Source organism: Myiozetetes cayanensis, unplaced genomic scaffold, assembly GCF_022539395.1.
Source record: "Myiozetetes cayanensis isolate MyiCay16 unplaced genomic scaffold, myiCay2020 scf4, whole genome shotgun sequence".
NCBI lineage: Eukaryota > Metazoa > Chordata > Aves > Passeriformes > Tyrannidae > Myiozetetes > Myiozetetes cayanensis.
The window spans coordinates 40,057,710-40,071,156 of record NW_026087631.1 but is presented as its reverse complement, the minus strand read 5'-3'; the positions used below and the strand labels follow the sequence as shown (position 1 = coordinate 40,071,156).

The window sequence follows — 13,447 nt, the reverse complement described above, 5'->3', positions numbered from 1 at the left end:
CACTTGCACCCTTTGGAGACCTAATCCATGCAGTGGCTCTGAGTGAATTACCTTTGGGATATGCGATGCTTGCTGTTCCCCCATCCTTCCCTCCCTCGTGCCCACAGGCCATTGAGCACGCAGAACTGCTGGACTGACATCTGTGGTGTGCACTGGAGGGTCAGCCTGTGGACTGTCTGCACAGCTACGTGTGGAAACTACGGCTTCCAGTCCCGGCGCATCGACTGCGTGCACATCCGCACCAACAAGCCTGTGATGGAGCATCACTGCTCCTGGAGGCCGAGACCATCGAACTGGCAGCGCTGCAACGTCACACCCTGTGAAAATGGTACTTTGCTGAGAGGAGGGGATGCAGAGCAGTGCAGGGGTAGGAAAGAAGGCAGAGTTGTCTCTCAGAAATGCAGCACTGGATCTTGCAGCTGGGCATCCTGGGGAACTTCCAGCCTGAACATCTGCAAAATCCAGTATTCAAAACTCAGTGTCCCAGAGAGGAATGCTGCCCATTGTAGGGTTTTTTGGAAATGGTGTTAGTCCTGGGATTGTGTCCCCTTGCTAATAGCATGAGAAATAATTCTGGAGTGAGCCCACAGGAGGGCCACCAAGTTGTTCAGACAGATGGAGCACCTCACCTATGAGGAAAGGCTGAGAAAATTGGGGTTGTTCAGCCTGGAAGAGAGAAAGCTTCAGGGTATCCTAACTTCAGCCTTCCAGTAGCTGAAGGGAACTTTCAGGAAAGATGGGGCAAGACTATTTGCAAGAGCATGTAGTGACAGGACAAGAGGGAATGGGTTCAAATTGAAAGACAGTAGGTTTAGATTAGATCTTAGGAAGAAACTCTTTAATGTGAAAGCGGTAAGGCAGCGGTACAGGTTGCCCAGGGAAGTTACAAATGCCCCATACCTGGAAGTGTTCAAGGCCACCTTGGATGGGGCTCTGAAAAACCTGGTCTAGTGGAAGGTGTCCCTGCATATGGCAGGGGGCTTGGAACTAGATGATATTCAAGATTCCCTTCCAACCCAAACCATTCTATGATTAACTTTCAGTTAATGGTACAGATGGAAAGAAAAACATGAATCACAATCAAACATATGGCTATAGTCCAAATACGGTAACTAGGTCGATGGTGGGAAATCCAGGCAAATCTGCTTTCTTTCAGGTGACAGGCAACAAATTGGACCTGCCAAATGACTGGAAAAGTTACTAATATTAAAAAAAAAAAACCCATACCAACTAAAGAGAACAGATATGCCAGTTTGGAAATGACGCTCCCATCCTCTAAATTGCAAGCTGTGCAATCATTGCAGATGCAGTAACAGAATCACTGTGCTTGCCTTTGTCATGCCATCTCTGACACTGCCTCTCAATAGAGGCAAAGTGGACTACATGTGTCCAAACTCATGATGAGTTTGGGGGGTCCTAATGGAAATTGAAGGGACGAGGGAGCTTACAGGTACCAAGCAAGACTTTTGCTGTCACTCCACCCTCTTTCTGCTACATGGAAATGTCCCATAAATAAATAACGCTGGAGTTATTTGGCACAGACATAACTGGAGAGAGCTGTACAACTGCCGTGTGATGTTTCCCGTTTCCATCCTTGGCATGGGAAGTGGGACTCCCTCAGCCAATAACCCACCCAACATCTTGCAGGGATACTGGACAGTTTTCCAACCTGGAGCTAAAAAAGCAGGAGGCTGTGGGCTCAAAACCTGTCCAAGTGTTACCAGGATCTAAGCCCCAGGGGGATTCAAAAAGTGTCTTAACATCTTCATACTGGGCTGTGTTCTGCAACACGTGTGAAAAACACAACACAACACCAGGTAAGCTGAGGTGGCACTCCCACACACTGGCTCATCAAATGTAAGAAGTAGGCCAAAGTGTCTTTGAGCTACTCTGTTAAAGTAAGTTTCCAGTTTTATTTACTACTTCATCTTTGGTTTATCAACTGTTAGGAAACTCCTAGAGCCTCTCTAAAATGGTAGATGACAAACACAGGGTTGGAGCAGCCTCAGAAGCCCTCTGCCCAAGCTCCAAAAGCAAACGATGCCCAACACATTCTTTTTTGAGCCTTCGGCTACTTGCAGTCCACAGTCAATCTTTGCAGCAAGTCAAGTGCATGTTTGTAGTAAGACCTCCCAATACAAAGGTTCTCCTCTTGACCACCCAAGGAAATGTCCTCAGGTAAGGAATCCTTCTTTCCTTGTTTCATCAACATTTCTTCTTTTTGTTTCCCCTTTGGCAGTGGAATGCAGAGACACTACAAGGTACTGTGAGAAAGTGAAGCAGCTGAAACTCTGCCAGCTCACCCAGTTTAAGTCACGTTGCTGTGGGACTTGTGGAAAATCTTGAAGACAGACAAAATGAAAATGGAGGAACAAGGGGATCACAGCTTTGCTTCACTGAGGCAAGGGCTTTTGCAGAAAAAACAAATGGAATGGAAATATCTTTTTCATTTTATTTATTTATTTCCCTTTAAAAGAAAAGAAAAAAAAGAACATCGTTTACCAAATCATTGTTGTAAAGGGTCTTGAAAAGTTTTCCCTTTTATGAATCTGGGAGACAGAATGCAGCAAAACATGGTCATGAGGGTAGACCATAAAGATTCAGAGAGACCAATGCCACCAGAAATGGGCATGAGAAGAGTGGGGCTTCCCCATTATCCATGTACATGCCTAGGAGACACACCAAGAGACAGGTAAGGAAGAGGACTAGAGTAAAGACCTAGCATCACATTACAGAATCACAGAATCATGAAGGCTGGTAGAAACTTTCAGGATCACTTGGTCCAGCCATCAACTCAGCACCACTATAATCATCCCTAAACTATATCCCAAAGTGCCACATCTAGATGCCCCTTGAACACTTTGATGGTGACTCCACGACCTCCCTAGGTGACTTAATCTGATGCTTAGCTACTCTTTCAGTGATTTTTTTTTTTCCTAATATCTAATCAGAACCTCCCCTGGCACAATTTGAGGGCATTTCCTTTCGTCTTTTCATTTGAAATGAGACAGAAGAGACCAATCTCCACTGCAGCAGAACCTTCTTTCAGGTAGTTGTGGAGAGCAATGACATACTCCTTGAGCCTGCTCTTCTCCCAGCTGAGCAACCCCAGCTCCCTCCGCTGCTCCTTCTAGGATGTGTTTTCTAGACCTTTTACTGGTTTTGTAGCCCTTTTTTGGACATGCTCCAGCACTTAGGCATCTTCCCTGTAGTGAGGGGCCCGAAACTGAACACAGGATATGAGGTGCAGCCTCACCAGCAGCAAGTACAGCGGTACAATCACTTCCCTGGTCCTGCTGGCCGCATTATTCTTGATATAGGCCAAGATGTCATTGGCCTTCTTGGCCACTTGGGCATTGCTGACTCATGTTCATGCTGCTGACCAGCCCTCCTAAAGTCCCTTTCTGCTGAACGTCTCTCCAGCCACTCTTCCCCAAGCCTGTAGCATTGTTACATGGGGTTGTTGTGGCTCAAGGGCAGGACCCAGCACTTTGCTTTGTTGAACCTTATGCAGTTGTCCTCAGCCCACCAATCCAGTCTGTCAAGGCCCCTCTGCAGAGTCTTCCTTCCCTCCAGCAAGACCAAGACTCCCACCTAACTTGATGTCATCTGCAAACTGACTGAGGATGCACTCAATCCCCTCAGTTTGACTTGTCATAGTGTACTGGAGAAAAAAAAAAGGCTAAACTAAACTGTGCATTATACGGATACTTCAGCTGTCTTAGACTACCTTGAGAACACAAACATATGATTCTGCTTTATAAACTTATTTGTTGCATCCAAGATTGTAACTCTTTTTAATTTCTAAACCACTCTCTCCTTCTCACATCAGGCCTGGAAATTATTTCAGTGGAACATCCTTGTGATCTTTGAGGATCTGGTATCTGGGGAAGTTGAACAATGATCTATAAGTGGATCCAAAAGACACCTGAAAATGTTCCAAATTTGAGCTTGTGAGGGAGAAGTGGGGATTGAAGGGTTGCCCTCAGCACAGAGGTGAGGTGATGATGTTAATTATTATCCAGGCAAAGGAGAGAAAGTATGATCTGTTTGACAGAGTGTGGTACAAACCTGCAAATGCTGTTCCCTAATCAGCACAGGCAGGAAAGATAGAAACTCTCTGTGGTAATAGGAGATACTTTGCATAGTGCATCCTACTAACACTTAATTAGAAAAGAGAGGAGTACCATTTCCTGGAGTGCAGGTGCTTTCAGGCCTGGAGTTTTGGAAAGAAACTTGAAAAAGTGGGTTTTCCTAATACTAAATAATGCTAAATGTTAATAATGCTAAAATTTCCCTCTCCTGACAGCCAAGCCTTTTGGACATGTAGTAGAAAAGAGCTTGATTCTGATTTCTCATGGTTGTTCCCAGTCAGTAGAAACAGAATGGATTTAGCATCAGCCCCAGGGGACTAATGCAAATAATTTTTAACAAACTTGCTCCTCTCCAACTGCCTCTCACAACAAAACAGGTGTTCTAAAGCTACAGATATTTAAGTCCATGTATAACACCCTGAAGATACAATCTAAAAAGTGGAACTCAAACATCACACCCACAGCACAATTTTGCATGCAGGTTGTGAGTGTTTCCTCCTGGCCAGCTGCAGTGGTTATTCAGCCAGTGAAGTGCTCCACGCTTTAAGTTCTGTGCATTCTCTGCTCTACTTAGAATACGGCCCTAAAATTGGAGGAAAACCTGCAAAGTAGGGGGTTGAGAATTGTGGAGCTTTAAAGAACTACCTGGATATCAGGTTTTGGTTCAAGACCTCTAAATTAAAGAGAATGGTTGTGCCTCTTCTGTAACCCCTGGCAGTGCTAGTGTGTTGTGGTATGCTAATGAAACGCTGTTCAAGTTCTGCTATGCTGCAACTTCCATGACATGTGGATTTTTCAGCAAAACTAGGAGTCTATTTCTGAGGTCAGTGCCAGGTTCATGACATTAAGCTGTCTCAAACTGACTTATTTCGAAACACAACTGGCAATGAATGCTCTTAGTACAAATGAGTTTTCAAGAAATAATGTTGCTAAGCACCAGTGTAACTTTTTATTTAAAAAAGAATAATTCTTTTCTGTGTATGTAAATGTGTATCTTTTCTGTATATTTATTAGAATTTCTTGTATAAAAAGTGCAATATTAATAATTGTAAAGATAAAACTATTTTGGCTTTTTTTTTTTAAATCTCCCCAGAATTCTGTTCCTCTAAAATCCACAGTAATAGTGTATTTCTCTTCATTTTAATAGCGCTTGCATTTAATTGGGGATCTGCTTCACTGTGCACAGAGTGCTTTATAAACTATGACACGAGGAAGGAACTATGTTTTTAACTTGTGAAATAGTAGTTACGCATGGAATGAAGGACAATTCCTTAATAATAATAACAATGATGATGATGACGATGTGATGGAAATTTCTGGTACATTAGTTAACAAAAAGCAAAGTATTTGGGAAAGTATTTTCTTTTGTTTAAAAGCAAAACATGTTAAGGTGATCACATGTTCCATAGTATCTGTGCAACTGTGCACAGGATAAACATGAAGGATCTGATCTGGAGAGGCCACTGTGTTGATTTAATTTCACATGTCTGTCTTCTGAATTGTGACTTGGCAGCATCTCAGTAAGATAAAGATTGCCGGTTATTTTAGGAATCTCTAAAGAGAAAACAGAACAGCAAACTTGTATTTATATAACTTTTTGTACAAGTAATGCTTGTATGTATTTAACTACTACTGTCTGATGTGTTGGTTTTTTACTTTAAGAACAAAAGCCAAATTAGCAAAGCTGTTGGAGTTGTCTGTCCTTATTCCGTATTATGATAGCAGCACACATCTGTTACACAAAGTACACAAGGTACCTGCCTTGGGGAAAGAGCATGTCTTCCTCATTTTTAAAGGTCTCCAGCTATTAAGATTCTGCACCCTGTCTTGGAGATATGTTTTAATTCTTCATTTGCCTTGCTTTATTCTTTTTTGCTAATGTCTTCCCTCTGTTGCTTTTGCAGAAGTATAAAGCCATCGCTGCTGGTCCAAGAATCATGGATATTAATAAAAGTATACTCCCTTGTTTTCTATACAGCAATGCTTCAAGACATCTTATAACTCTCCTCAGCAACTTATGGCTTGAAGAAACACCTGTTAATTCAGTCTTTCCTTAACAGGTTTCTGCTGCCTTCAGTAATGGAGCTGCTAACTACCTAATGCACCTAAAGCATCAGGTGTATACATTGAAGGAATCCTAATAATGGTCAGAATTACAAGGAAAAAGAAGAAAAAAGTTAATAAAGCAAAAACATTTTTTCTTAACAAAGACAAAATTGAGTTGTGAAAACTAAGCTGGTTCTTACTCTTGCCCTTTTCAAACAAACAATATATCTCTTCTAAAACGGAAAAATGATTTTGCTCTGATTTACTGACAGTTTCCCTTTTATGATGTTCCTGCATATATTTTTTTAGATACATAAACTGCAGGTAAATAACACTTCAGACATAACATTAACTCAAACAGACAACCAAATCGAAGACCAGACATAAGGCTTTCAAGCAACAGTACTGAAGGCAATGGGAATTCATCATTCATTTTGAGTAAATAAGTATAGAAGCTGGCATTGATGTAAAATGAACAGCAGGCTGGCTTAGGTTCCCAAGAGAATGATTATTCTCTTTTATGCATATGGCTTTAGTTACTAGTCAAGTCAAAAAGCCTTCAAAACCTTCAAAGCAAGCTCCCAGTTTTGTTCTCCCCACTAATTTTCTTCACAAAAGAAAAACAGTTCTGGAAAAAACAGAAAAATGGAGTGCTGAAAGATTCCTGACAGAAGACCTGCTCCTGGCCCCTGTTATGTGGCAAGGCAAGGATAACTAAACTACTCCAGGCATCTGCATCTGCATGCCTGGACTTAAAACAGTAGAAGCCATGGGCAGAGGTTTCCAAAGTAACCTTTAGCTGGAAATTTTCTTCCTGCTATCTGGCTGCAGTCATATGGACTGCAGTTGAAGTTTTTTAAGTTACTCTTCTTCCTCCAAACTACCTTATCAAATACAAGGCTAATGATCACCTTGCTATCTGTTTAGTGCTCAAACACCAATTCATTAATAAATTAGGTTATTCTATATCAGCATAAGCTGACACCTCTATTTGTAGAAGGTGAACCAAAAGCTTACTCTTTTCCAGATTTTCGAGATTGTAAAAAACCGAAAGTTTTTAATGGCAACTTTCAGCAAGTCAGTGATCATTTCAGCTAGCTTTTGAGTGAATTATCTTCATTCATTCAGTCACCTAGTTTTTAACAAATGCTTTCAAACTGTTTCGAATGTCATATTTTCTCACGGAATACCATTGTCTACAGTTGAGAAGCTCCAAACTGCTAATGCTAACTATGGCTCTGCATATTAGCTGCAGACCGCATTTTGGGAATCATCAATTTAACCATTCCCTTCATCCTCTTTTTTAAAGGTATATATATTTATCAATAGGGTTATATATTAACTGTCCACTTTGGTGAAAACTAAACCTAAGAACCTGTCAAATACTTTGCACAAAATTGAGGGGGAAGGGAAAATTAGGCCTCCCTTCTCTACTGATCTCATACATTTCTCACATCAAAAGCATATTGGTTAATCACTTTCACCTATATTGCTTTTCATTGTCTCCACCCAACATCTCCCCTCCAGGCAATCAAAATCAAATCTAAACTCTGGTCATATACATAGTAATTTTAATAAATTTTTATGTAAAGTTTTCACTAAGGCATTCCAATAATATGCAACTCAACATGGTATTTATCCAGATTTATAAGCAGTAAAGCCACATATCAACACCTCCTCTTTTGATTGAAATACTTACTTCTATTCTCACCTGCTTATAATACTTGTTCCCATTCTCAACTTCACATGTAAAGACATGAACACAACAATACATTTTGTTCTCCACCTGTCCCTTTGAGAAGCAAATACAGTGCTCAATCTTGTCTTTCCTTCAGTGATCACTGATGAAGACTGAGACTGAAAAGTCCTTGAAATCACAGACTACAGTCCCTCTTTTTTGCCAGAATGGTTACATAACCTGGAACAGCCTTTACTCAGACATCCAATAGACTTTGGGGTGATTGAAGCAGCAAGGCTGAAAGTATACAAGTGCCTTCACTTTAGAGAAATGTCATGGCAGGGTCTATCTGGAAGAGTTTTTTCCAATAAAAACGCACTGACAAAACAGACTGCAAAGTATCTCATAAAATGTATTTAAAACAGAATCATCAGCAGTGGTTCCTCACTGATCTGAGTTTGTACGCTAGTTTCTGCTCATATAGAGGAGGCTTTACATGGGGAGACAAGGTTATGGCAGCAAAAAAAATTGCTTCTGAACAATTAAAAAACAACTGGGGAAAAAAAAGACATGAAACAATCAATCTTGGAAGTACTATTGCTATAGATGCTGATGGCAAAGCATATACCCTGTCAATGACATGGAAAGTAGCTGACAGTATAAAGTAATAAGTAGAAGTGTGAAAGTTGAAGTATTTGCAGCAAATATGACCAGTTATAACCCCAGTCAGGTGTGATTCATTCTCATGAGAATCTTGCCAGTGCTTTTTTGTTTTGTTTGTAGTGCAGGAAGTCCACTGAAGATGCTTTGCCCTTCTTGCATACCAGCTTTACACTGGTGTCTGCCTTTGGCACTGTGACCGGTGAGTTCTCATGTTTGGAGACCTGCACACACTTCCAGCACACAGAAACAGGATTGCATGGGAATGCCTTCAGTGCCCCTCTCTGAGTCCATACAGAGACACTTACACTAGCTTGAGAAAGGGATGGGGTTTTTGAAACTCTGATAACTTGGGGGTTTAAGCCAAAACAATGAGCAAAGGGTCCATTGCTTGATTGTGTTGCACTTCTCTATCCTTCCTGCTAACACACAGCTAAAGTCTTGGGGGAGTGGAAAAAAGCGAAAATCAAGAATGTTGTCTAAACCTTTAAGCCCTTTGCAGAGAAAAGTTTTATATTTGCATAGATACACAGAAAAGAATGCCATTGTACATGGCTGAAAGGGGAAGGGACACCAGAGAGTTGCCCTCTGGTTACATATAAGTACTCTTTATTTAAGCAGTGCAGGATGTGAACAATTCCATAGTAAGCATATAGTTACCCACACAGGCTTAGGATGACGTGGACATGGGAAACCACTCACTACTGCTACTGTCTTTAATACTATAAAGTAGTCTGCTGCTTCAAGATCTTGCATAGTTTGTATACAAACTCCCTAGGTCAGTGGGAAAGCAGAAAATAACAAGAGCCAGAAGGATCACACCAGACAGGCCGCGAACAGCTTACCCTCCAAGTGAGGAGGCAGAATGGATTCTTTTCTCTTAAGGAAGTTGAGCTGAAGAGTTTTTGGCCTATAGGGGAACTTCCCTCCAGCTTTTTCAACATGGTGCGCTCTTTTTTTAAAGCATAAATTACTGGTTTAAATAAATAGCAAGTAAGGTTAGTGAATGCTTGTTAAAACACTTTGCCTTCTGAAACACTGTTGGAGTCAGTTTTCAAATAATAGCATACAACCTAGTGATTTTATTACCCAAAAAGAAAAACCTCAGTGTTAGCCCACTACAAATCACAGAAAATCAAATCCAGCTGTGCAGGGAGGATCCAACAGGCACCTTTTTTTTTTTTTTTTTTCCAGAGAGCAAAGCAGAGCAGGGACCTGCTTGCTCAGAAAGTAGTATGCTTAAGCCTGTGTGATGGCATTTGGAAGTGCACATGAGCCCTTTTAACTGATCTGGGGGCAGTTCATGCTGACAAGCACAGCACTAGTAAGCTGGTGGAAACAGGGAATGTAGAGCTGAACACACCTGTCATAGTTCATAATTTTAGCAAGGAATTTTTCTTTCCTTTCCTCCTGCCGTGTGTGTGTGCTCTGTATATTGCCCATTTAGTTGAACAAAGGAATTGGCCCGAGCCCCTAATGGTCGAGATTTGTTTCCTTGACAACGAAGGGGGGAGGTGGCTGGTGTGTGACTGGAAGGGGGTGGAGGCTGGGGGGGGAGGAGAGTCTCTCTCACTGCCGGGGTGAGAGGCTGCTGCGGGCTGCAGACACTGCCGGGTTCCTTTGTCTCTTTCCTGTCGGAGGGGAACTCTGGCTGCTGCTCTTGGCTCAACTCTGGCTGACTGCAAGCCCTGCTTACAACGGACCCTAATCAGCTGAAGTTTGTGAGTTTTCTTCCATTGGGAGAACTTTCTGTTTTATTGCTGTTGTTTTCCTTCCCCTTCTTCCCCCTGCCCCCACCTGGTGGCAGCCAAGGATCTCACAGCGCCGCCTGGTGACGGGCACTGGACATTACAAGTTCTACTCCTCCAGTGATCCAACAGCGCCACCTGGTGAATGGTACAGGACATTACAAATTTTGCATCTCCAGTGACCCGACGGCGCCCCCTGCTGACTGTGGTTGGAACTGCACCAAAGGGTGCAAGAAATTGAACTATTTTCTTTTTGCCGGTTTATCGGTTTTGTTCTTGAAGGGGATTATTGGTGGGTATAGGAGTATTACTTAGTTATTTTACTTGGTTTTTTTCGTGTTCCTGTTAATACACACATACCTTTTAATAAAGGGCTGTTATTTTCCCTTTTCCATAATTTGTTTTCCTTCAATCAAAGCCTCTTAATTTTGGATTTATAATTGCTTGGAAAGAGAAGTTTGAGTCTTTTCCTCCTAATTCATCCTCAGCAAAAGACCCTTGTCTCATTTAAACTGGGACAACACCATTGCCCATTTTAGAGTTACTCTGCTGAATGCAGCCTAAAACATCTGTGGGACTGATGTACAGTCAGATAGAGAAGTGAAAATCATGTTGCTCCAAAGCAGTATTTCTCCCAAAAGCAAGAGGAGAGGCACAACTTACCACACTACTGCTTCCAGTGTGGGAAAGAGACAGCCACTACTACAGCAGGGCGAAGAGGGATTTTTCGTGGGATCAACCAAAAGCGAAGTCTGCTCGGAAAATTCGTTATGGAAGTTTTCCATCCCAGTGAACCCAGTGCACACCTCTTTCCAGATGAGGTAATGTGGATCCCTTGGGAAGATCCTACCCATGCCCCAGGGAAGGTCTTTTTTTGTCCTGGAAAGAAAAGGTTTGTTTTTTCACATATTAAGTTCAGCTGCCTTCTGCTTCCTGAATACCATGCCCAGGATCTATTTTGCTTCCCTCTGTGATATGAACACACTCAGTCCTTGCTGAAGCATACCACTTGTCTTTCAACACTTTCTCCATAGCTCTGAAACACTCTGGGTGCTGACAATTTGCTCTCCTTAGTAATCTATAGCGTTGGGTGAAGCCCTTTTTAGAATTTTTAGTGGTAAAGTTTTCACAGATTTACTGCTTGTTCATATTTCTAGACCATAAGTACATAATTTACTGATTTTTTTGACCTCTCACCTGTTGCCAACTGCAAATCTTTCCCAGATGGATTGCCTTCTGCAGATCTAAGGTACTGGGGTTGGCAGTCCTTGCAGGCACAGGTGGTTAGAAGGTGGATATCATACAAGTCAAAACTGAAAAGATTAGTTATCGCCCCCATTATTCCAGATAGCTAGGTTTCTTTTGGAGTTTCATTTTGTTTCCCACTGAGAATAGGGGAATTGGGTAATTTTGCTCAGCCTTTTCAGAGTCAGGAACTGAAGTGCTGCCTTCCTCCTGGCTAAGGAAACATTTGTAACTTTCTGTTAGCTGCTGCCACCCTAAAATGTAGTTTGAACATGTATCCTTAATTCAGATTTTGTGCTTAAAACTTGGCAGATTGTGCTTTGCCCTGGAGTTCAGTAGTGCTGGTGAATTCTCCTCTTCTATGTTTTCAGGGATGCAAATAGAAGCTATCCCTCCAAACAGTCTCTGCAGTGTACATACATGGAACTGTTCCTGTGCACAGCTAACATTTACTGGCAATGATCGCAGTAATCAATACCACTGTAGTAACTGGCTTTGGCAGTAACATTTTTCATCCACTATGCTTAGCACAATTCTCCTTGTGCTTTTTTTTGCAGGCTTCATGGTACAACTCCCCTGGATGCCTTTCTCAACCCTGCCAAGGACAAAGCCACCTTTATTTCATCCTTTCCTTTTAGCTTTTGAAACACTGCTTGATTGTAGCCTTTGTACTTCAGCCAGTGTTTAGGTGTTCATGCTGATGCCTTTGAATTTTTAGGATTTTTAGCTTTTTTAGATTTTAATGTAGCTTTATAGTCTGTTACACTTTAGAATTATAGTTAACACTTACCAAACCCTATTCCCCCATTTCATATCAAATTTTCTGAATTCTTTAGGCCTATTTAGGCTCCTTTCAAGGTAGTACTGTAGTAAATAGCCCCTGTTTAAGAACATTTTCACCCCAGGCCTGATCAATAAGATGCCATCATAGTCAAAGCAACCTTCAAGCCTGGAACCTCGGAGAAGTTGCAAAGACAGTATATGCTGTGAAGAAGAGGAAGATGAGGAAGAAAGGGGTCTTAGGATCCCCAACTCAGTTTCCAAGGAGGTGTGCCTGGGGGGAAGACCTGGGGGTGGGTGGTTCTCAGATCAGACCATAAATTGTGGAAGCCCTGGACACGGGGTGGACGTGCCTTTTCGTACTCCTTGTATCAGAAGGCCTTCATTGAGGAGCTGTTCTATATCTTATCTCTGCTAAATTTACCTGGAGTTTTTTCTGTTCCCAGTCTTTAAGCAGCAATGCCACTATCCATTCTTCAAAAGTAGGATGTTGACTACAGCTAACTTCTCTCTCTCCACCCATTTGTTCACTGAGAAGTGTTTTTTTGTGCTGCGTCATGAGTGCAAAGTCACAAAATCACAGAATGGTTAAAGTTAGAAGGGACCACAGTGGGTCATCTTGTCCAACTTCCCTCTTCAAGCAGAGTTTTCTTAGAGCACATGGCACAGGATCATATATAAGTAGAGTTGGAAGGGACCCACAAGAATTATCAAGCACACAACAGCTCTAGCTAGCTCTCAAACTAAATACTTAGAAAACAGTGAGAGCTGCCAGGAGTAAGGGAGAGGAGGATGGAATGCTAGGAAAGTGGAATGCTCTTAGAAGTCAGAAAGTTTTATAGTGCTAATGGAACACTTGTAAGCCTACAGAAAGCACTTTGGACAGAGAAACGAACAGCTCTGGTGAGAAGCTTAATACTGGCTGTATCCAAAAGATAGTATCACTCTAGCTGCTGGCTGAACTGTAGCAACGCATGACAATTTCGACCCTTTGACGTTTCTGGTACCTGTCCAGCATCCTGCAGTGAAGAACTTTTACTGAAAAGCTTCCCTTGCAAGGTGTCAGCTTAGGGTGGTATCTTTAGCAGGAAAACCTCTGGTAGGAAAATCTGATAGCCTACTTCTGGGCAGCACAGCGACACAATTATTGAAGGTGCAATATTCAGAAATATTTATTCAGCAATTGTACCTTTTGT

The 13,447-nt window shown here is 41.9% G+C and overlaps 1 protein-coding gene across 6 annotated transcripts in view; it reads left to right on the top strand.

Moving 5' to 3' along the window:
- The window catches only part of ADAMTSL1 (ADAMTS like 1), a 180,373-nt gene extending 169,848 nt beyond the window's left edge, over window positions 1-10,525 (top strand). For 5 of the 6 annotated variants that reach the window (XM_050329953.1, XM_050329950.1, XM_050329952.1 and 2 more), the window contains 2 exons: window positions 108-328; window positions 2,240-9,976. In XM_050329953.1, coding sequence (XP_050185910.1) covers window positions 108-328; window positions 2,240-2,346 — 328 coding nt within the window. In that variant the 3' untranslated portion in view covers window positions 2,347-9,976. Of the gene's footprint in view, window positions 1-107; window positions 329-2,239; window positions 9,977-10,285 lie in introns of those variants that run through there. The other variant, XR_007630626.1, reaches the window with a different exon arrangement.
- Window positions 10,526-13,447: the final 2,922 nt, after the last annotated feature.